Below are 24,629 nucleotides of genomic sequence, written 5' to 3'. Positions count from 1 at the left end.
GGACTATGCTGGCTGAGGAATTCTGGGAGCTGAAGTCCACAAGTCTTAAAGTTGTCAAGGTTGCAGACCCCTGCCGTAAGCTATGCTCACTCTTGTATAGCAGCACTTTGATAATCTTCTCTGGGCTTTGAACCTAAAGCAGGATTAGGATAGGCAATCATCAAGGAATTTTAAAATAGTCTGAGAAACTGAAAAATAATGCCCTTGAAGAAGGTACAGTAGTGGCAATTCACTCCAGTACTGTTACAAAGTAAAATGCATGGATACATTCCTTAATTGAGTCTGACTAATTAAGGAACATATCCAAGCATTCTTTTTAATGTTTGCTTCTAGTGGTCCTCTGGATATTTCTGGAGCCCTTTTAATACCCTGTCCACAAACCAGATAAAGCAAGCAAACCCCATTTATTCCCGCACAAATTTAAACTTATATTTAACAATGCACATAAAATCAGACCAGTTTTGCTGGAACAGAGTTGGTCCGTGATATGCTTTCTTTTAATCTAGTTTTGTTCCCTGTGCACTCTGTTAACAAAATCTAGTTTTGTTCCCTGTGCACTCTTGTTTGTTCCCTGTGCATCACAGAAAGATGTTATAAAAAAAGGACAGGCTTCCAAATTTTTAAGTGCTTATTATGTGCTCTCTCATGTCTTGCTAATTTGCAAATTTTATGTAGTATGCCTGGAAAGTATCTTGGGTCAAAAAGCTGCACAGACTGCTTATATTAGCCAGACATAATTGAAGTCTCCTGGATGTTGATGTTGGGCCATTGAATTGCTTTTTAAGCCTCTCAAAGCAGCTGCTTGATATTTGTCAGACTGGTTAATTTAGTTACCTGATGGAAATAGTGCTCACTGCTCTCCAAGGTTTCTCTTTGTTACCATAACAGAAAGTGGGGCATACATTCAAAATAATAAACAAATCTTGAAAATCATGCTTTTGATCCAGTGTAATTCCAAATCGGATGCTTTTAACAACCTGCATCGCTTCAAACCCAAGTATTTGAAGGATTATATAATCCCACATGAGGGAGCCAGTCTGGACACAGAGATAACCTCTTCTGAAAGTCCCTAGTTTCTGGAAATGAAATGGATGGCAGGGAAACACTATGGCTTTTCAACTATTGCGTCTCTCAGTTGGATGTTCTTCCGAGACAAATTCACCTGGCATCCCAATTTTTATGTTTTTGATACCATTCAAAGAGCTTTTCTTTTTTCAAAGTCTTAGTCTCTTCACCAGCACTGATTTCATGCAAGAATTTTGGCTTGTGGTTTCCATTCCTATGTGCTTTTTATTTTGTTGTCATCTGTTTTTACAGTCTGGCTGATTTAGTTACCGGTACCTGATGGAAACTGGGCTAGCCAGAGCACTACCCTGGAGAGAGCTGTGTGGATAGATAGAATTTTTTAAAATCATCTAAAATTTAAAATGCAAAATAGTACTATCAAGCTTCTTAATTCATAATTAAGAAGCCAGTGTCCTAAGATAGTCAAAAATAGCTGGCTGAAAAATGCTGATATTTCTGTCTTCGTGTTTGCTGATCTGAGGACAGGACATCCTTCCAGGATAACATGCACATCCATTAAAAAGATAAAATCTCTCTTGAGTCATGCTCAATCTCTAATGATTATATCAACCAATCCAAAGCTTCTTTTAGGCCTTCACTGTGGGGGTAGCAATATGACTTGAAGATTTCTTTACAGATCACATGTTGGGAGCATGGACTGAAACCAATTTGCAGAGCTAATTCCCATCAATATAAGCCACTGGCTGTTTCTTCAGAGCAGAAATGCAGAGCCTCTTCTCAATACTTAAAAGTAATGTTTTCTGACTTGTATCATTCTGTTCAACCACACCTTTGATTTCAGTGTAGTTATATCTGCCCATTCCACTCATCTACCGTACACTATGGTAGGAATGCCACTTCCTGTCACTGCCATTTTATCCTGGGCTGCTCACCCTGCCGCCTCCTCCTACAGGGACCAGAATGGTGAATTTCTGTTTCTTTTCTTCATTTCACTTTTTTTTTTTTTTGCAATTTCACAGGCAGAATGGTGAAATGTGACCATTTTCCCCCCTTACATAATCTGTTGAACTTGACAAGTTTTCCCTTGCAGCCAAGTGAAGCAGGAATGATAAAAATGTAATGCACCAGATAGGAAAATGAGGGGGAGTCAATGAGGGTGGGGCGCTCATAGAAGAGGTCCATCAGTAGAAACTACATAACCTTAAATTCTGTTGCCCACAATGCAGAAAGCAATTTGCATGTATGTTCCTGGAATGGGAGAAGGGATAAAGAAGGTAGGAATCCACCAATCAGGACTAGTGGTAACTACAATCCAAATGAGACACCTGGTCATCATTATAACCAAAGAGGACAAAAAGTCGAAATTTGGAAATGGATTTCTTAAGCCTGCTTCATTTCCAGGCAGTATGTACAGAAGAGCTAAGCAGCTTAAGATTGCAGTGCAGAAAAACCCTTAGTGTATGTGTATGATTGCTCTATAGTAGCTAAATCAATACTAAGAATAGTATTCTTGTAAACTTTGGTCTCTCTCTTTTCTCTGTATAAGAACAGAACACTAACTGCCTATAGGAGTTATTCAAGTTACAATATGAACATTGATTTTAATTGTGTTACTTGTTAATAACTAACCAGAACTGATCAATTGTGCACTTGGGTGAAACTGACCATTTCACCCTGCAGGTTAATGAAGATAAACAATGCATGAAACAGGTTAAAAAAAAAAAGACAAGCAAGACTGCACCCAAGTGTTGCTGTTGCCATGGGACATGTGAAAGTGGCTATGAGCCAAGTCCATAACTTCCCTGCTACTCAGACATCAATTATATTAAACTCAACCACACTTTGTGTACCTTGGATGGAACCAATTGTGGGGTTGGAGAATGTGTGAAAGATACACACACATATACAGAGACACACACACAAACAAAGAGGAAGGGATGGAGGGAGGATCATTGAAGGGAGTAATACCTTGGTTCCTGGGACAGAGGCATTTTTCTCCTGAATTTGATTCTTCACCTTTTGTTTTCAGGTCTTTGGACAGAACAATTCTGCCATTCTAATGATAGAATATATTACTAATCAAGGTAATATGTTTGTTGCTCTCACACAAATTGATGTGACTTCAAGATCATAAGCTGCATGATTGGGAAGACATTCATACAAGATGCTTTGAATCCCTATATGGCAATATCACAGTGGGGAATTTTGAAGACTACGAACTCTTCAAGATTCCCACAGAAAAACAGTAAGTTCATTATCATAATGGCACTATTCCAAAGAGCTCAGGAATGCTGGGGCACATTGCACTCTAGCTCTGTGGGATTCCCTTCTTTGTTTCCATTGTTATTCTTCAAAAAGTACTTGGAAAAGCTCAGCACAGAATCTTAACGATTTTGTTCAATAGCTGTGACTAGTACATGATATTTCAGAGGAAGGCAAAATCTTCTCATAGTCCTAGATGATATGCTTCCTCATCCTTGGATGAAACTTCATGTCAGGCTATGAACCTTGACTGCTCCATTACAAAACTGGCCTGATTTCCGGCCATTCAGAGTTGACAGTGGGAATGTCCTATAAATTCATGAGTCAGTGGTGCTCCGTAATGCTTGCAGAGATGATGACATCATTATAGGAAAGAGCTTCTGCCAGATGACAGAACCACAAGACTGTGTAGTTACATGGAGCGAGAATTTGTTGTTTCCAAAGGACACTATGAAAGGAATTAGAGGAAAGCAAGGCAGTGCTGCTTTGAGTTGGTGAAGGAAAAGTGTCAACTTTTCACATACTGAAGACACTGGCCCAGCTTTAAAGCTACAGAGCTATTTCTTGGTCTGTAGATCACTATGAATGGTGAGCATCCAATGACATGCCTGCTAGGAATCAGAGACACATAATGCTTCTACGGCATCACTCAAACCCTGATTCACTCCACCTACCGCTAGAAGGCAGTTTTTTACCACAATAGTGGAGCAAGCACATCGTGGAGTAGGCATAGGTGGTAAACTTTCCCATTTATTTTTTCCAGGATGAAAGGCCTCAGCTGATTCCAGAACAGTTGGCTGGTTTCCTGGTTGAGAGAAATATGATTACAGACAGATAGAAAATGCACAGAATTCCAAAGCCATCCAATGAACATTCTACTGATTACTGGTTTTAAAAAGAATATACAAGTATATGTGTTTGTGTGTGTTTGTTTATTTATGCACATCTGGGGCAAATATATCCTTTGAAATAGTGTTTTTCAAATTTAGAAACTTTAAGATGTTTCAGCTCCCAGAATTCCTCAGCCAGCATGATTGAGCCTGACTCGGGAATTCTGTGAGCTGAAGTCCATACATCTTCAAGTTCCTGAACTTGAACAAACTAATATAGGAACTGTAATTTTTGGAGAGATTATTGCTGTTTCTTAACTAATTGATTTTGAGAAACCAAAGAAAATAAGTTAAATCAGCTGGATCTGTAGTGCTGTTATTCTGCTAGACAGAAAACAGAATCGATTACGTGCCATATTGAGTACCGAGATCAGTTTGAAAAAAAGGTGATTTCCTTCCCTCTGCTTTGATATGAATACAGACAAACACGTACACACATTTCTTATCCCTGAATATAGATTTGGTTGTCTCTCTCATTTTAGAGAAGAAATTGATTTGTTTTGTACTGTATCATATTCAGACCTGTGCAAATAATTATAATTTAAACATTTCTTCAGATAATTTTGCTATCATAGCTGTCCATAGTATAAGCTTATAAAGATTCCTGTGGATTTATTTTTTCTTCATTTTAACTATTTTTAGTTTTCCTATTTCAAATCTTGTATATCTCTCTTCCCAGACACCCAACTTCACACAATAAAAACATACGTATATTCATTGGTTCATTTTGTAAGTATGAAGTAAGTAAGTAAGCGATAATGGATTTTAGTTCAGCATTACTAAGTTTTATTCCTGATAATTGTAGAGTTAAAGGTATGCTTGGCACCTGGACATTTATAATAATAAAAGCTCTTCTAAGGAAATTCCATCCATCCATCTTTTTTTTTTTTTCCTATTTCTCTCAACCTTAACTAGAATAATCATTTTTTCTAGTCCATCATCTGCTTTCTTGGGCATATTTATCTGAGGTTTGTGATTTTCTACTCCTAGATCACCAACCTAGTTTTCTAACCTGCATTCTCTGGGTTTCATGCCTTAGGGAGGAACTCAGAGAATCCACGATGGCAAAGCTTTATGCTTTCCCAGACTAACTGCTTCCCTATTAGCTCCATAGGCATGGTAGAGGCAGGGGGTCGCTAATGAGAGCAGGACTCGTTGGAAAAGTTTTGAGGTAGACTCATGGACAGGTCTATTTCCTATTCGCAATATAAATAAAACTGAAAAATATAGTTCAAACTTTGAAGGGATGGGGAAAAAATCCTCACCTAGTCCTCCTGCAACAACAATTCTTCCTTTTAAACATCCAGAAATGAAATCTGCCCGTCGTTTCTTCAGAAAAAATGAGCGATCAATCTTCATCCAGCCTCCTGAAAATTAACCTGATTCATTATTAAATGATCATGACATTTTTCATAGCTAATAACATGCTAGAGGTCTATAACTCAATAGATTTTTTCTACTGATATATTTTGAGTGCTCATATTTCCTTCCCCCCCTTATACTTTTTTTACTGTTTGATACAGACATGATCACCAAGTCTTTCAGTTGTATTCCCGCCCTTTGCCATTGTAACTTCTGCAGAATGCAATTATATACATATATGGATATTGCTTTCTGGGGAAATTATTATGGTAATATGGTTAGTGCAGCAATGTAGGGACCTGTTCAGTCAACCCCACTGAATATATATTATTACCCAAAAAATTCTACTCCTTTGAGGCAGACCTCACGAAAGATACCAATTTGTTGATGAATGGGGAGAACCAACTTAAGCTGGGTTTCTTTTTTTTAATAATTATTTTAATAAATGGTTTAGAAACAACAATAAAATAATGCAAACTAAAAAAGAAAAGAAAGAAAAAAGTGCAAGAAGGCAAAAGTAAAAAGAACCTCCCCTTAAGAAAGCAGTTTCTCACCCTCATCACAACAAATATAAACATTTTTATAATCTCATCTTCTCTTAATTAATAAATATAAAACTCTTCATCTCAGAACCATCTCTTAGCAATAAAAAAAGAAGTCATTGCAGATTATACTCCACTAGTCATTGCCAACTATAATAATAGGTCAATGTTCATCTCCATTTCAAGGCCATTGAACCAGTGTTGTCGGAAGACATTTCCATTGTCATGTGGTCAGCCTGACATCACAGAGCGCTTTTTACCTTCCAACCAAAATGTTACCAATTTATCTACTCACATTTGCATTCTTTCAAACTACTAGATTGGCCAAAGCTGGGTCGAGGACAGGAGTTCACCCCATTGTGTGGTGCTCAGGTCTCAAACCTGGCCTGCTGACTTTCCACTCAACAAGCCCAACATCTTAACCATTGAGCCAGCACGCTGCCACTTTTTCTTAACAATAGGCAAATCAAAAAAGTAACATCTCCTTATCCAATTACCAGTAAAATTCCACACAGAGTTCCAAAATATTAACATGGATTAACATATAAAAGTTAACATTCCACATCCAACTCGTCCTGGGTTTCGGCAAATTTGAAGCCCATAGCATCAGAAAGCATGAGAATCTGAAGTTCAGAAGAATCTCATAAAAGGCTGCTCCTCTCCATTAATTCAATAATATGTGGGGTCCTCTCTCCAGTGAGCAGTTACTGTTCATAGTAAGATGATAAATTGCTTCACTTCTCTGCAGACCCATCTCCTCCATTAAGTTAAAACTGACTTCTGGACTTGTGAATTTTACATAAAAGTTTTACATCTGAATTTTAAAGCTTAATATAGATTTAGGAACAATTGGCAGTACAATTGGAACAATGAATTTTCTGGCACCTGGAGAGAAACTGTTTTTGCTATAAATAAGATTCTTGAAATCCTTGAAGGGGCAGTCACCAAACTGAATAAAAATATTTGCTACTTAAACTATTACATTTGTTGTCACATTAACGAATGAAGACCTTACAATGCAAACACTTGCCTTGAAAACATAATTTAGATGATGGGCTTCTCAAATATTTAGGGATCAGTATACAACTTGGGTTGTGAACTCAAAAGCAGCAATCCAGAGTTTTTACTATTATACTACATACCTTAATTCCCTTATTACATCAGATGTAATAAGACTGCTTTTTACTTTTGTGTGATTTGCTAGAGACAAGTAGGCGGAATCAGAATGGAAGAACATTTTATTTTAATTAATATTAATGATAAATACATTTCATATAGTTATTCTTCATGTATTTAGCAATTTTCCTTCCTGCCCAATTTGAAATTTAATAATGGAAATTTGGCAGTGATTTCTTTAGGATCAATAGGACTTGTTGTTCTGTCCCAGCCTATGTGAGTCCTTGTTAACTCCACAAGGACCAACCCCTCATTTAACAAGTAGGCTGGAAATGCAGGAAAAACAAACCCCTTTTATTAATTAGGTACAGACCTGAAAATGTCCCCAAAGCAAAGGCAAACGAAACAGAATGCAAACAGAGAATTGTTCAAAGGCAAACAGAACACGATTCAAACGAAGAATTGTTCACAGGCAAGGCAAACAGAATCTGATTCCATGAAACTTGAGTCCTTTGCAAACGGTTGCCTTCAGCAACCAGCACCGCCCATACCTTCCCTTTTTATTATGCAGCCCCAAGGCGTGACTTCTCAATGACTTCTCCTCCTCCCTTGGAGTTGCCCCATTGCCTCCCTCTGTCCTGCTCTTGTTGCCTGTCTGCGCTTGTCTTCCAGCTCTGAGTCCTCAGAGTCTGTCTCAGGTTCCCTGCACAGCTGAGTCTCAGCCTGAGCATGATTGGAGGGGCAGGCTCTTCATCAGATTGTAAGTCCTGGAGCTGATCAGAGCCTTCCTCCGACTCTGATGGCTCTCCAGGCCCCTCCTCCTCCTGATTCCCCGGACTCAGCTGCCGGGTCCAGTGGCTGGCACAGACTCACAACACTTGTAGAGGTTAAATGCAAACCAGAGAACATAGATTGTACTCCCCATTATAAGGCTTGGGTAAGCGAGCCTCAGTTCATTAGGTACATACAGCCATTTTTTATTCTTTCAGAATTTTCCCAAATTATACTGCTGAATATACATAGCAAACCACAGGAGAAATGGAGGCAGCATTTTACTAGTTATAAAAAGTGTGTATCAAAAGGTTGTTCTCTTCCCCCCCTCCCCCCACCTGAATGTAGCCACATTAGAATTTGGAGGCAATCGTAGAAAACCCACCTTGCTCGATATCAAAGACATCCACATTTTTCATGAATTTAGGCTGACGGTACAATCTGCCCTGCCGCAATCCTCCAAGGCTAAAGATGTTGTTCTCTGTGCAAACAAAGGTGGAGAAAGCCCTTTTGCTGGGAATATTGGGGAACTTGGTCCAAGATCTGGTCTCAATATCAAAGACTTCAAAGGCATTCACAGCATATTTGGACTGCCTTCCACCTTCAGTAAAGAAAAGCAGATACTGTAGTGAAAGATCAGCTTGGCTTCATACCAATATTATTTTTTCATCATTGTGAAAGCAGTAGTGAATGGAGAACTGAGGAAAATTAGGTAAAGAGATGCTATCACAAGTGAAGGGAAAGGAATTCTCTTGGCTGCTGAAAAACCAACTCAGTTTTATGTCCTTTTCTTCCTCATCCTGTTAGGAAATAACAAGATCTGACTACCTATGAAATCTTTGGAAAAAAAAATTACCTCTCATTAAGTAATTTTCTCTGGATAGTCACTCAGCTGAACAGATTTTATAACAACCTTTCAGTTATAAAGCTAACTTACCACATGGCACAACTCATAATTATGATTACTCTTAGACTGTTATTCTAGTTCATAAATCAGGCAAACCTCTGTCTGTATATTTGGCATAAAGTATGCAGTGTTGCAGGATAATACATTTATTCCATAGATGTCCTACCAATTGTGCTTCAAAAGCATTGCATATTTTTGCCAAGGTTACAGTTATGATCTTTAAGCATGTCATAGTAGTTTCCACCAATTTGCCCATTTTATATACTGGTGTGTGTGTATGGAAGGGTGCTTTTGGTGGTGTTATTCTTTTATATTTACAGTTGGCCTTAACCAAAATGATTATCAAGGCATGATGAGTAATCACTCCCTCAACACAGAACTGGAGTAAGAAATGAGAGGGAGCTGTCAGCACATCTGGGAGAGTTTGAGATTTGTAGAAAATATATCTGCTTTAAAATCACCCAAGAAGGATTAAGCATGCTTAGCAGCTGCAGGAAGAATGAACAAAAGGGAGCCAGAAGAGCTCTTTACTGCAAGTTCTGTTTATGTAACTATTTTAGTTTTAAAAAAAACAAACTCATTTCCCCTTCTATGTTCTTGCTCTCCCCTTGCAGGAAGCTTGATAACTACTGTCTACCCATTTTCAAACTGGACAACTTTAAGATGTATGGACCAAGTCACAGATTTTCCCAGCCAGCTCATATCTACTCATGCCTCAGTACTCATTACAGTGTGTAAGCTCTGGTGTAGATGTGAACAGAATTTAGTGTAGATGTGAACAGAATTTACTCTCGTTCTAAGACCATACTGAAGTGTATAAAAAGTTGATAAAATTTGTTGCTGTTAATTAAGAAGACAACTTCTATTTACTCATCAAAATCACAAGACAGAGATTGCCCATATTGCAGAGAGATGGCATCATGTTTAGAACTGCAGGGGAAAATGTGAGATTTTCTGCCTCAGGGGTCAAAAACTAACCTTTAAGTATTATATATCATGACTTATGAGGAGGGTGATAGATTTCCTGTTCTATGCAGGTCACAGAAGACCCTGGCCCAACTTTGGAAGCTTTAGAACATACTTTTTTTTTTTGGTCTTAGAATGAGAACAGCTAAATCAAAATAGATATCATTTCACTCTGCTCAGAGATAACTTTTTGATTTAATGTTGGGTGTAGAGGAGATACTGCAGTCTCCAAATGCTTTTTATTAGCAATATTATCAATGTTCGAATTCAATTTTCTGTGTACCAATCTTCTGAATTAATAAAATTATTGACCCTTGGGGCAATAGATGTAGTGAGAATGAAGGGGGACTCTCACTTCCTTGCCTAAATTCCCCCCCCCAGATTAGAACTAACTTTAGAGAGCCAGTTTGATGTAGTGGTTAAAAGCACTGAGCAAGGAAAAGGGAAACCATGAGTTTTACTGTTGTCTTAAGTGTGAAACCAGCTGAGCTCTAGTCAATTTCTCTTTAACCAAAGGAAGAAAGCAAAACACTTCTAGAAATATTGTCAAGAAAACTACATGGATTTGTTCAAGCAAATAGCAGGAGTCAAGACTAACTTAGAGATATATACACAGTATTAATATGAAGTCTACCTGATATAAATTATTCATATGTTTTATTCTTTTCTCTGTTTCTTTTGGACATTAGAGAAAAAGTTGGAGATAAATTGGCCTGGCCCCTTTTGAACTCAGAATCCAAGAGGCAAGCTTATCAACTTCAATTGTCTACCTTGTCCATCTTGCTTTTGCAGCTATTCTCTTTTGTTCAAGTTACTTTGTCACTTCTGTATCTCTTCTGCCTGTTTTGCTAAGGATCAGTGCCCACATTTCAGAAAACTTTGGAATTTACAGCTTCAAAACTGCATAATAGTGGAACACATTCAAAATCTCTGTGCATTCAGTGAACCCTTCATTCTTGCATATTTCTGGTCAGATACAAGTAAAATTATCAGTGACATACTGTACACCTAAATGCATTGCAATTCTATGTGTAGCTTTCTTTAAGTTCCATCAGATCCAGTTATAATACTTCCTAGTCCTTAAAGATAACAATGAAGTGTTACTATGTCCAGCTGCTGATACTGAACTATTGGATACTATGGTCTGACTTGATGACATGCTTTCATGAATGGATGAGATAGGCAAAGGGCAAGATGATTCTGTTCAGTCAAGCAGCAGTTCAATGTAACTATTTCCATGTGAACAACTATTCACATATACATTTGCACAAATTCTGCAATTAGACTTTTAGAAAGTAATTGAAACCTATTTTAAAAAACTCCCAATATCTATTTATCTTAGAGGGTTCTATTATGAATGAGATGGCTAACACCACCTTGTATCTTTGTGCAACAAGGTTAGCCTCATCTACTTTCCTTAAAAATGGTCTCCCTGCACTGCAAAAGAAGCTTTAAGATATTGCAACCTTCATTGAGGTTATTGGCTATTTAAAAGCTTTGAGGGTAGAGCCTTCCAAAATTGCTAGCCATCTAAATCTGGGTCCTGGGAGGTGAGGAGGAGACAATATTTATGGCCTGAAGATTCCCAATAGTTTAAGATAAAAGGAGGGACAATGCTAAGGCTCTCTACACCCATGAATACTGCAGTTCACATCAAACTTTCTGTAGTTATGATAGAAATACAAATTCATTTCGGGGAGGACAATAACTGGATGATAGCATTGTCTAAAAGCTCAATAAAATGTAAGAATGTAAACTACTGTATGGCAATTCCCATTTAATTGCCCACTTTTCCTCTTTCAGCTTTCATCCTTATGCCTAGGAAAATGTGTCTGCTTTCTGGATCAGTATTATTTAGCAAAAAATAGCCAAACAGGGACTGAGATGGATGTTTCTGAGCTGTGGTGATGCAGTGGTTGGAATGCAGTATTGCAGGCTAACTCTACGCACTGTCAGGAGTTCAGTCCTGAAAAGCTCAAGGTTGATTCAGCTTTCCATCCTTTTGAGGTTGGTAAAATGAGGATCCAGGTTGTTGGGGGCCATATGCTGCCTTAGGCAACCAGGGAAGATCTTCCTTATTTTATTTCTGACTGATGATTTTAGAATGGCACTTCAGTGTTGTTTTCCAAGAACCTGTTTGTGAGTTCCTCTCTTTAATCTCACAATATTGCTCAGGAAAAGTGACATTCATGTAAATGCTATTTCCTTCCACTATGATGGAGAAATGTAGCCATGGACCTGTGGCTTCTGTAGAAAACCTGACAGTTACTGCTCAGACATTTTTATTCAAAGGACATTTCCAGCACTGTATATCTTGAGCAGCTGTTTGAGGAAGAAGAAACAGGTTCTTGAATTATGTACGTGGAGACAAATTAGGGTAAAGATTAGAGTTAGCTGCAAAATGAGAAGATGCTTGAAGTGTATTCTTACCCAGAACATAGATCTTAGTGCCACGCAGAAAGGAGGTGGCAGTATACCTGGGTGTAGGCATAGTTGCCAAGGACACCCAAATGTCTTTAAGCATATCATAGTGTTGCATATAATTGTGAGGACGTAGATCTGCTCCCATTCCACCAGCTGCATAGATTCGGTAGTCTAGAAGAGAAAAGGAAACAAAATCCCAACTATGAAATTGGGATATCTGAGCTGTAATCCATGCATTTTAAATGTAAAACCAGAATAATCCCTGAACTGAAACGCATTCATTGTTGTTATCATGTTCCACAGATCATATAGCTTGACTACTGCTCTAAGGATAAAACTTCCACCAAGTTCTTTTGCTAGAAAGTTATTTATGATTTTAGTCCATTTAATAAGAGATGTTCACATGCAAAACAGCAATGATAAATTGCTAAATTCCAATAAATACTTCTTCTCTAAGCCATGTCTCTCCTGCAGTCAAGTTCCCATTTAAGCAGGAAATGCTTGTTTGGGTAAAAGAAGGCTTCTGGCCTTCTATTTCATAACAGCAATTTGATACTTTCCATTGCAAACACATATCTAAAATGATTCAAATATTCAAAAGCAGGTTGTAATGTGAGGGTAAAGATACTGAAGGGAAAAAAAGATTGATGCTTGACTGCACACATTCACCTTCCTATATAAATTCCTACTGAATGATCTTGGCACTCCATGCTTTGCAAAAACCTTCAGCCTGTCACATGCACTAGAAAGCACTGATTTATCTGTCCTTTGGGAGCTATAAAAACTTCACCAAACCAAACAGAATAAACGACTTCTTCCATATTTGGCAGGAATACAAAACATGCTTGGCTGTGTGTGGGTTTAAAAAGAAGAAGAAGAAAAGGTCAGGCCACCTTCCAATTACAAAACGGACTTCACAGCAAGTTCTAGGCCAGATGGTTGAAAACCGCATAAACTCAACCAGAGCAATTCATTGATGGTTATTCCAACAATTCAGGTGAAAGGGTCAAAATCAGACAATACTGACTGGATAAAAGAAGTTGATAGCCTTTTGCTGACTAGACTAGGCCTCTGCATATGAGAAAAAAAATCATTCATCCCGCCAATTATAAACAGAAATATATCCAAGGACAAGGTATTGCCTTCAAAGCTAAAGTTGTTTCTACTACACACTTTATTTTTTATTTTTTTTAAAAAAAGTTTCTTGCCTTTTACTGACACAGAGATGCCCATCGAGGCTTCTCTCAAAGAGTTTCTTTTTTTCCACTTGCCCTCATCTATGTTGTACATCTCCACTATCTTCAAAGGCATCTGATGGGCTCCCATGCCTCCAATCACCATTATCCTCTTGCCCAGTGTAGCTACTGCTACCCCAGCCCTGGCTGTAGGCATCGGGGGCAGAGAATTCCATTGGTTTGCTTCTGGGGAATACACTTCAAAGCAGTCCATTGGCACACCATTGTCATCACAGCCCCCGATGGCAAACACCTGTCCACCAGCCTCTACCAGGGAAGAATAGACTCTTGGACTGGGCAAAGGTGCTAAAGTTTTCCACTGAAAGTCCTTGATGCTTGGCACTTCCATCTCAGGGACAGGGAAACATCTGCTTAGTAATCCATGTATACTGCAACAAAACATAAGAAAGTTTCAACAAACGAGATGTTCAAACATAGAGATGCAGATTTCTAATGGCTTGAGAATTTCATGGATGCATCTTTCTGTCCTACAGCTAACTTTTCTATGACTTTTCTACCATCTCTAGCCTTTTTTTGGGGGGGGGGGGTTATTCAATCACTTCCAATTCTTGGAGACTGCCTAGAAAACTCTCAGCAGCTTTCTTGGCAAGTTGTTTTGTTGCTATTGTCTCTTTCCTATAGCTGAGACAAGTGACTGAATCAAGGTCACATAACTGGCTTTATACCTAAGGCAGAGCTAGAAACAATGGTCTCCCAATTTCTAGTCTGATGCCTTAACCATTAGACCAAACTGGTTCTGTAGCTGATCTGTAGCCCATCAAATACTAATGTTAGATTGCAGTTACTACAGTATTACCTCTGAGTATTATGCTGATTGTGGGATCAATCTGGAGGGCTTAAAGGGCTTAAAGTCAAAAGGAGGTTGTCCCCTTTGCTCTATAGATACATAAATAGCTCTCATACCTTTTATTGGGTCTTCTCAGTTAATCCTCCATTTCTTTGTCTGCTGGGTATTTGCATCTAAATAATAAGATAAGTTAAATTTATTCCTTTTGTTCTTGCACTCCCAAAATTCCATGCAGATCAGAGTCTCTATCCAGCTTTGAAGATTTTCCTCCAGTCAACTTTGCTTCTTTCTTGGGTCTCTCCTTTGAAGCCCCTTTTTCTTGTCTTCATTCACACCCACTTCATTTCACATAAATTGTTGCTGCCTCATGCAGCACAGCACTGAGCTGTGAGCAGCAGGAAACAGTGCACTAATTAGGGCACAGTCAAAACTGCAAACTCCTATTACAAGCAAAGGGATTATTTTTGCTGTCTTGCTCTGAACAGCTGACAAGTATGTAAATGAGGTTAGGGAGAAATGGACCCAGCTGCTTATGCTTACAGCAAGCAGCAGCTGCTCCAGTGTCCCCATGTGAGCATAAGCAGGCTCAGGCTGAATGCTTTATTTCCAGACAGGATTTTTTTTTCTTTGGGGTGGACGAAATTAAGTAACCTTAAAGACATAAGCAAATATATGTGTGTAACTGAGGTCCCCACCAAGTTGGCATGCAACTGTTCTTGCAGGTAAGATAAAAGAAAAGCTTTATGCATGTAATCCAGAAAATGAGTAAGTAGAACAAAAATTTAAATAGATCATGGAAAAACAAGAATGGCAGGAATGCATTTTTTTTTTTTTTTTTTTTTCAAGATTTTTTTTTTTTTTATTAAAAGTTTTATAAATTTTACAAGAAAAACAAGAACAATACAGAACAAAAAACAACATATACAAAGAAAAAAAAAGTTAAACAATACATATATAAAAAAAAAAAAAAAACCCCACCCCACACCCCTCCCAAAAACCCTCCCTTCCCCCCCCCTGAGCTTCCCAGAGCAGAATATAGGCTTGAGAAATAAAAAAAAAATAAAAATTAAATTAAAAACTTTATGTTTATATATATAAAAAAGATATCTATAATATATATAAAAATAAAACTTATGAAAAAGCTATATGATATTTTTGTATACCCAATCTAAATTGTATAAATTTTATCCATTTGTCCCAGATAGCAAAAAACTTCTCTTGCGTTTGTTGCTTTAAGAAAGCCGAAATCTTTGCCATTTCCGCCAGATAAGCTACTTTAAAAAACCATTCCTGCAATGTAGGCAAAGATTCCTTCTTCCAATATTGTCCAACTAACAGCCTCGCGGCTGTGATCAAATTTAACATCAATACAACCTCCTTTGTATCACAATCTGTAACAATACCTAACAAAAATAATTGCGGAGTAAATTTTACCCTCCTTCTAAAAATTCTCTGGATATTCCACCATATTTTGATCCAAAATGCTTTTATCTCTCTGCATGACCACCAAATATGATAATAGGAAGCCTCCTTATAACCACATCTCCAGCATTTAGGTTGCACGTCAGGGTACATGTAAGACATTTTTTGTGGATCAAGGTGCCATCTATAAAACATTTTATAAAAATTCTCCCTTAAATTCTGTGCTTGAGTAAATTTGACATTTCTCACCCAAATAGTTTCCCAGGTGTCCAATGAAACTGGCTCACCAAAGTTCTGCGCCCATCTAATCATACAATCTTTAATTAGTTCCGTTTCTGAGTCCAATTCAACTAAAACCCCATAAATTCTCTTAATGTGGGTTTGTCTTTGATCCTTCAGTTGCTTAATAAGATTTTCATCTTCTCTAAGAAAACCCACCTTACAATCCATCTTCCATCTATCTAGTAGTTGCCTATATTGGAACCAAGAATAAGTAAAATTTTCTTGTGCTAATTCTTCCCGTGATTTTAATTGCCAGTTTTGTCCATCCCATTTAAGTAACTGTCTATAAGACACCATATCCATTTTAACCCCTCTTTTTATTCCTTCTATCGCATGCCAAGGTATAGCCCATAATGGTACTTTAAAATCACTTTTATAATATTTTCTCCAGATCCTAAGTAAAGAAATTCTTAAAATATGAGATTTAAAAGCCCAATCTATTTTTTTATTAAATATTAAATAGGCATGCCACCCATAAAGTAAATCCCATCCCTCTAGATAAAGTATCTCAGAATTTGTCAAATTTACCCAGTCACTAATTAATGTTAAAACCACCGCATCATAATATAATTTCAAATTTGGTACCTTGAGTCCACCCCTCTCACGGAAGTCTTGCATAATTTTGAACTTAACCCTTGGTTTTTTACCTGCCCAAATAAATTTATTGAGACCCTTCTGCCACTCATTTAAATTAATCTCATTTTTCAAAATTGGTAACATTTGAAACAAAAAAAGAAACTTGGGTAGAATATTCATTTTTATCACTGCAATTCTTCCCATGAGGGATAATTGCAACTTTTCCCAATTCTTCAAGTCTTTCTGTACCCTGACCCACAACCTTTCATAATTATTTTTAAATAATTTTGCATTAGAAACAGACAGCATCACCCCCAAATATTTTACCTTATTAACAATCTCAAAACCCGTCGAGTTAACCAAAATCTGCTTCTCCTGACTCGACATATTTTTAGGTAAGATTTTAGTCTTATTTACATTAATCTTAAAACCCGAGACCAAACCATAATGGTGAATCAACTGTAATAAGTTTACTACAGAATAATCAGGTTGCGACAAAGTAACAACCAAGTCATCCGCAAAAGCTCTCAAGCTTATATTCTTTTTTATTAACATATATTCCTTTAATTTCCTGAGAGTCTCGAATTTTGATCAATAATATTTCCAATGTTAAAACAAACAACAATGGCGATAAAGGACACCCCTGTCTAGTACCTTTCTCTATTGTAAAAACCTCCGACAAACCTCCATTAACAATAAGTTGTGCTGTTTGTTTTTGATATATTACCTTAAGAGCTTGTAATATGTTTTCACCAAAATTCATTTCTTCCATTACTCTTAGCATAAAATGCCAATTCAGTTGGTCAAATGCTTTTTCAGCATCTAAAAATATGAGCCCTGCAGGAACTTGGTTGTTCTTATCTAAGTATTCTAATAAATTAATAATTTGTCTAACATTGTTTTTCATATACCTTCCTGTTATAAACCCTGATTGATCTTTATGCACAAGATGATGCACCACCCTCATAAACCTATTTACCAAAATTTTTACAAATATCTTATAATCCACGTTTAAAAGAGATATAGGCCTATAATTTTTTGGTAAAGTAAGATCTTGATCCTCCTTTGGAATCAATGATATAAAAGCACTACGCCATGAAGGAGGAATCTCTAAACCCTGTAAGATACCATTAAAAAGATCATTTAATGGTTGGATCATCTCCTCCATTAAAGCTTTATAATAAACAGCTGTTAACCCATCCGTACCGGTGCTTTCCCTAATTTCAATTGTTGAATTGCTGAGGCAATTTCCTCCTTAGTAATTAAACCATTAATTTCATATTTCTGATCCTCAGTCAGTTTAGGAAAACTTGCCTCAGCTAAATATTTATTTATATCTAACAGTTGTACATTAGTAGATTTGTATAGGTTTTGATAATAATCCAAAAAAGATTTTTTAATTAATTCCTTCTGAGAAACTAGTTTACCCTTATAATTTATTTTCTCTATTATTCTCTGTCTCTGTTTCTTTCTTAATTGATAAGCCAACCATCTCCCCGGCTTATTAGCATTACAAAATGTATTTTGTTTCATAAATAATAAATTGGTTGCAGCTTGATCTGCTATCAACATATTAAATTGTGACCTTAATAACTTTACAGATTCTTTAGTACTTTCATCAGAAGGATTTAGAATCAAAGCCCTTTCTTTTAGTTTAATTTCATCTTCAAGTTCTCTACGTTTCTGAATCTGATTTCGCTTATAAAAATTATTCATTTTTATCAAAACACCGCGCATAAATGCTTTACCTGCATCCCATACCATTGACATTGAAGTCCCCTTGTACATATTCAAAGCAAAATAGTCCTTTAAACACTCCTTTAGTTTTTGAACATTCTTCTCTTGTCTAAACAAATTTTCATTAACTCTCCAGGATCTTCTTTCCTCTTTCTCTTGAATCAACTCCATCCAAACTGGACTATGATCCGTCAGTGATCTAGGAAAAATCTTTACATTCTTTACTTTATTATACAAATCCGTGGTAATCAAAGAAAAAGTCAATTCTTGAAAAAGATTGGTGTCTGTCAGAAAAAAAAGTAAAGTCTCTCTCCTCTTGATTACGTTCCCGCCAATAGTCCCTTAATTCCCAGTCTTCTTTCATATCAAAAAAGGCTTTAGGTAGCCTTGCTTGTTTAAGAAAAGGAGAGGAACCTTTCTTATCCCTTTGTGTATCTAAGACACCATTCCAATCACCCATTAATACCACCGATCTATAATCAAGCAAAGTTATTTTTTGGTGTAACTGTTTATAAAATTGTTCCTGTTGTTGATTTGGAGCATAAAGTCCAACTATAAGTACTTTCTTTCCATAAATACCAAGTTCAATCATCACATATCTCCCCTGGGGATCTGATTCTACCAGACAAGCTGGCAGGTTTTGTTTAACATATATAACAACTCCCCCTTTCTTCCCAGGTGCAGGAGATATAAAATGAGATCCCAAACGAGCATTAACTAAATATTTCTGATCTTTAAGTAGAATATGAGTTTCCTGTAAACAAATAACATCATTGGTATGTTGCTTCAAATAATAAAAGATTTTTTTCCGTTTCTGAGGAGAATTCAATCCATTAACATTCCAGGTCAAAAACTTTGCCATCTCCCTTGGCACGCAGCCTGGAGAAGACACCATCAAACTCTGACAGAGCTGCGTGTGTTGCATAACTCTTGGGTCTTGCTCCTCCCACCGGCGGTGATGCACTTCCAGGAGAATTCTCTTTGGGCTCTTTTTTACGTTGCTCTTTCTCTTTACGCTTATAGGCTGCACGAGTCATCCTCTGCTCTTTAGCCTCTGTTTGGCGTTGCTTTGCCACTTCTATCATCCCTGCGGAAACCAAATCTAGTGCCTCAGATTGCTGCTCAGGTTCCTTACCACTCAAAGATTTCCGACCAGATGAAGTTGAGCCTGCACTCAGGACCGAAGTATAGAAATCTCTAGCTTTGTCAACTGTGTTCAATCTGTAACGTGTCCCAGCATGGCTCAAAACGATACCCATCGGAATTTCCCATCTGAATGGCATCGATCTAGCTTTAAGCTCATTGGTTAAAAAAGCAAAGTCTTTCCTACTTCTTAAAATTTTAGATGGGATTTCCTTTAGAATGATGACATCTTGGGCGGCAATCTGAAATCTTTTGTTGTAAAAAGCTTGTATAATCTCATTCCGCAGGGACTTCTTTGTAAAGTAAATCACCACATCTCTGGGCAAATTCTTCTGCTTAGCAATCCAGGAGTTGAGTCTATAAATTTTTTCCACTTCTCTCTGTAATTCTCCTTTATCCATATCCAAAGCCAGCGCCAGATCACTAAGAACCACCTCCATCAAATCTTGATTCATATCTTCCTTGAGGCCTCTAATCCTCAGAGCATACTCCATCTGTCTGTACTGAAACATCAAAATATCTTCTTGTGAGGAGTCCACCTTCCTTTCCACGTCTTGAATTTTGTCATCTAAAGAGTCAACTTTGTCTTCCACTTCCTCAAGCCTTGCATCGAGCTTAACCACCACAGTAGCCAAACCTGAAACAGCTGCCAGTATATCTTGTCGTAATTCATTATTATTTTCTTGCAATTTAGACTTTATCCCCGTTATCTCTTCTTTGAGATCAGATTTAATTTCTGATTTAATCTGTGAAACAAATTGAGTCATTTCCTCTCTCATTTGAACTACAATCTCTCCCATTATGCCTCTAACCTCTTGTACTGAAAGTCCAGGTAGAGGAGGGGAGGGTGGTGGCTGAGCCGGTGGTGCATGTTTAGATTGTTGTTGTAACTGTGCAGTGGAAGTTATAGGAGAAGAAATAACCTTGGGTATTGAGGAAGGCTGCTGCCTCTTTGAAGCCATTTTAAAAAGCACAATTGTCACTTCCCTTTCCCCTCCAGCCAAAAAGGGAGGAGGAAAAAAAAGAAAAAAAGAATTTTTAAAAAGAGACAAACTATAATCATTAAAAGTCCAGAATAAATCCCAAGAATAAGTAGTAAAAGAGCAAACAATTCAAAAGAAAAAATTCTAAGCCAAAAGCAAAAGCAAAAGCAAAAAACAGTCCTTAAAAAGGGAAAGTAAAACAAAAGAGAAAGGAAAAAAAAACTCCGACACTTTCAAAACGCCATCTTAAGTCCTTTCACTAGTATAACAAAGAAAAGGAGGAAAAATAGTAAAAATCAAAAGATAAAAAAAATAAACACCTAAAATATAACAAAAAATCCTTTAAACTGCTCCGTCCGTTTAAAAATTACTCACCAAAATGCTGTAAACACGGAGATAGAAGCGGCGGTTTCTTTTGCTTCCTAGGAAGCAAAAACAGCTGGGAGGCGGAGATCAGCAAGAGCTCCGAGGGAACACTCCTTTCACCCCCTCTAGAAATAAATCCAGAGGGGGTTCAGGGGTTCTACCTCTACTCTTGCGTTCTCTATCCCTTCCCTTTGCCCGGGAAGGGATTTCCGAGCCGCGGGCCAGCTGATGCGCGCTGCGCTCCGCGGCTCTGACACTTCCCCAGCTGGACGGCTAAAAGCTAGCCGCCATCGCCGTCGCCTCCCACCGGAAGCTCTTCAGGAATGCATTTTTAAAAAGACAACTCTGTGAGTCCATGACATGTCAAACTCGCCATGTCATGTGACATGTCGCGACATATCGTGACTTTTTTCGCATTGCTGGAGCTGGGTTGGGTGCGGCTTCTGCATGATGCAACCAGCCTGTGGGCCAGCAGTTTGACACCCCTGGTCTATGACAATAATACTTAATCCCCGGCCTCTTAGATAGCACATTTATTATTCCATACGCTGATGAAGCAAAGTTCATTTCATTAAATGAAGTAGATTGATTTATACCAGAATAATCATTGGCCCAGATTATATATTGCTCTGTATCACACAATGGTTTATAAAAAAGCAATAAAATGCCATCAGATTTTCATGTTTTCAAAAATGAGAAGATAAATTGGCACTTGCTTGATAGTTTTTGTTGATGCTAACACATGAATTAGTCTAGTGCTCCTATTCTTGTTTTGCAAAGAAAATAGTATATCACCATAAAACTAATTGCAGGATGAATAGAAAAATTCATTTCAATTTCCAGTTATTTTCTGATTAAAGGATGTTTTCCCTATTGGCAATGCCCACCAAGGTAACCATTTTACAAGAATTTCCATAATATAATCCCAATATGTGCTATTATGCCAACTATTGTGCCTACTGGCTCCAAATACTCATCTGACCTTGTTTTATGGTGAACAGTTTATTTTAAATGGATCTAACAACTTGGGCAGAAATCTGGCCTTAAGCAGTAGTATTCTGTTTATAGACTATGTATAAGATTTTGGGAGAAAAACAATTATGTTCAGATTTGTTTGCCTGCTTTTAAAATTCAATTACTATATAATAAAAGCTCAAACTCCTATTTAGCAAACTTCAAATGAATGGATAAAATGTGAGTGGAAATTTCACTCCCAAATAACACACCAAGTCTGTTGTTTTCAAAGCAGTTCAAACAACTGATACCATTTAAGTCCTTTCTGCCAATCAGATAAATAATGTGAAATACAAAATTATGCAAATTATGTAAATTGTGCTAATATCAATTATGTCAGCTTGACTGGACATTTGCTTTAATAGATATCCTTTTTCCTCACATGCAGAAGAGATCCTTCTTACAAGTAGAATAGATGGCATTACTAAATATTAACTTCCTCAGATAAGAAAATTCATTTAGACTGGTCTGTGGGACTTTGACAATTTTAGTATGATAATATGTATAATTAAACATTTAAATAAAATTCATAGATAAATTAATTGGGCTTTGTTGCTATCATAATCCACTATTTGGCTTGGCTTATTTGATTTCTGAATTTATATTCCACCTCTTTCTCCTGAAAAAAAAAAACTCAAAAAAGCTCACAAATATAGATATATAATAACATTGTATATATTATCACTTTGCAATTAATTATTCCTAAAATGTAATTCATATAATAAAAGCACATATTTTCCCCACTTTCCCCATCCAAATATCTCTCTTATACCAAAATATAATGGGAATATTATTACTTTTTTCTTGCTAGGGAAGAACCTCTATCAGCACTTCCTCACTTGTTGTGATCCTGAATAAGTAAACACAATCCCAGTTTTAAGCCTTGTGGTATTTTCAGGACTTAGAACACATCCTTAACTGATAGCCAGTGGCCAACTGATGGAAACACCATTTCCCAGTGTTCCCCATCCAAATATTAACTAGAACTAGACCCAAATTACTTTAGTTTTAAATAATAGTGTGTGTAACTTTCTCTCCTAACCATGCATCTCCTGCAAAGTATCCTCCCAGTGGCCCAGCAAGATCCAGGAATAAATTAACATTCTTAACCAAGCACCTAGAATATATTTATCCCAAAGATAAAGTCAGAGAATAACATAGAACAGAGCAAAGGCCTATATTAAAAATGTTAACTATATGGGTCTTCCGGTGGATCTGCGTGTGCGATGGCGGCTACTTTGTAGCCGTCCTCCTGGGTAAGTGTTTGAATCGCTATGAACAGCGGCCATCAGCTGTTCAGAGGTTCAAAATCCCCCTCCCAGGCAAAGGGGGGGGAAGAGGGTTGTCTGAATAATGGTAGAGCCACTCTCATGCACCCCCAAGGCCTTTTTTGGGGGGGGGGTGAGAGGAGTGCTCCCACGGAGTTCAGACTGTCTCTGCTTCCCAGCTGCTTTTGTCCCTAGGGACAAAACAAGCCGCTGCAACCACCTCCGTGATTAAAGTGATCTGGTGAGGTTTTTTTAGAGGCGGACAGAGCTGAGTAGAGGATTTAGCTTTTGCTTTTTTTGATTTTATTTGGATTTTAAGTTTAAAGATTTACTTTTACTTTTATATTCCCTCTTTTTATTTTTTTTTCTTTTGTTGAAAGGGAAAGTAAAATGGCGATCGGCAAGCCTTTCGGGTTTTTTTTTTGGGGGGGGGGAAGGTAGAATGGCGATCGGCAGGCTTTTTGGTGTTTTTTTTTATCCTTTTCCTTTTTTTTTTAATGATTGGAACGGAATGTGGATTTGATTTTGATGTTGGGTTTGGATTTTAGAAGCATTATTATTTTTGTTTAACTTCTTTGTTTTGCTTTTTGTACTTTTAAAAAAAATGGAATGGATTTTTTCTATTTAATTATTTTTTTCTTCTTCCCTTTTCTTTTTTTAACTCCTTTCTTTTTATTATAATGATCTCCTTTTGAAGGATTTTTTGAATTTTTTTGGACTTAATCTCTCTTTTTCTTTTGTTTAATTTTTGTAATTTTAAAGAAGGAGTAAAGATTTTTCTAAGATGGCTCCAAAGCGTTCAGTATCTTTTTGTTATAATGATCTCCTTTTGAAGGACTTTTTGAATTTTTTTGGACTTAATCTCTCTTTTTCTTTTGCTTAATTTTTGTAATTTTTAAGAAGGAGTAAAGATTTTTTTAAAGATGGCTCCAAAGCGTCCAGTAATTCCTACAGCTCCTAAGGTGGTTTCTTCTTCGGTGTTATCATCAGTGCAACAACCTAAATCAATAGCTTCACCCTCTTCCTTGGTACAGCCAATAATTGTGAAGGATTTGCAAGATATGATGGGAAATGTTATATCTCAAATTAGGGCAGAAATGAAAGAGATTTTAGAGGAAAATAATAAGATTTTGAGGCAAGAGATAGTTTTGGCTCTAAAAGGAGTTGCCTCTGTTCTTGAAAAGCTGAACTCTCGTGTAGAAGAGGTAGCAGAAAAAGTGGAATTGATGGAGGGAAAATTTGAAAGCATGGAAAAAGAAATGGAAAATGAGATTCTTATGCTTCAATATAGACAAATGGAATATGCCTTAAGAATCCGAGGTTTGGGAGAGTCTGTGCAAGGAGATCTGAGAGAGATGGTTGCAAAGGACTTTGCTGTGATTTTGAATAAAGAAAAAGAGGAAATACTCAGTGAAATTGAAAAATTATTTAGACTTAACTCTGTGGTGGCAGTGCAAAAGAATTTGCCAAGAGATGTGGTAATTTACTTTGGGAAAAGATCTCTGCGCAACGAAATTATACAAGACTTT

At 37.2% G+C, this 24,629-nt stretch overlaps 1 protein-coding gene across 2 annotated transcripts in view; it reads right to left on the bottom strand.

Moving 5' to 3' along the window:
* Positions 1 to 2,000: 2,000 nt before the first annotated feature.
* Positions 2,001 to 24,629, bottom strand: part of LOC120305850 (kelch domain-containing protein 8A) — a 33,050-nt gene continuing 10,421 nt past the window's right edge. For both annotated transcript variants that reach the window (XM_039338156.1, XM_039338157.1), the window contains 6 exons: positions 14,426 to 14,482; positions 13,475 to 13,890; positions 12,273 to 12,437; positions 8,355 to 8,570; positions 5,444 to 5,545; positions 2,001 to 4,093 (listed from right to left, as the gene is read on the bottom strand). In XM_039338156.1, the coding sequence (XP_039194090.1) occupies positions 3,900 to 4,093; positions 5,444 to 5,545; positions 8,355 to 8,570; positions 12,273 to 12,437; positions 13,475 to 13,850 (1,053 nt within the window). In that variant the 5' untranslated portion in view covers positions 13,851 to 13,890; positions 14,426 to 14,482 and the 3' untranslated portion in view covers positions 2,001 to 3,899. The remainder of the gene's footprint in view (positions 4,094 to 5,443; positions 5,546 to 8,354; positions 8,571 to 12,272; positions 12,438 to 13,474; positions 13,891 to 14,425; positions 14,483 to 24,629) is intronic.

The sequence above is a fragment of the Crotalus tigris genome, unplaced genomic scaffold, assembly GCF_016545835.1.
Source record: "Crotalus tigris isolate CLP2741 ecotype Arizona unplaced genomic scaffold, ASM1654583v1 scf7180000017692.518282, whole genome shotgun sequence".
Classification (NCBI taxonomy): domain Eukaryota; kingdom Metazoa; phylum Chordata; class Lepidosauria; order Squamata; family Viperidae; genus Crotalus; species Crotalus tigris.
The sequence above is the reverse complement of the archived record's forward strand: the minus strand, read 5'-3'. Positions and strand labels throughout refer to the sequence as shown.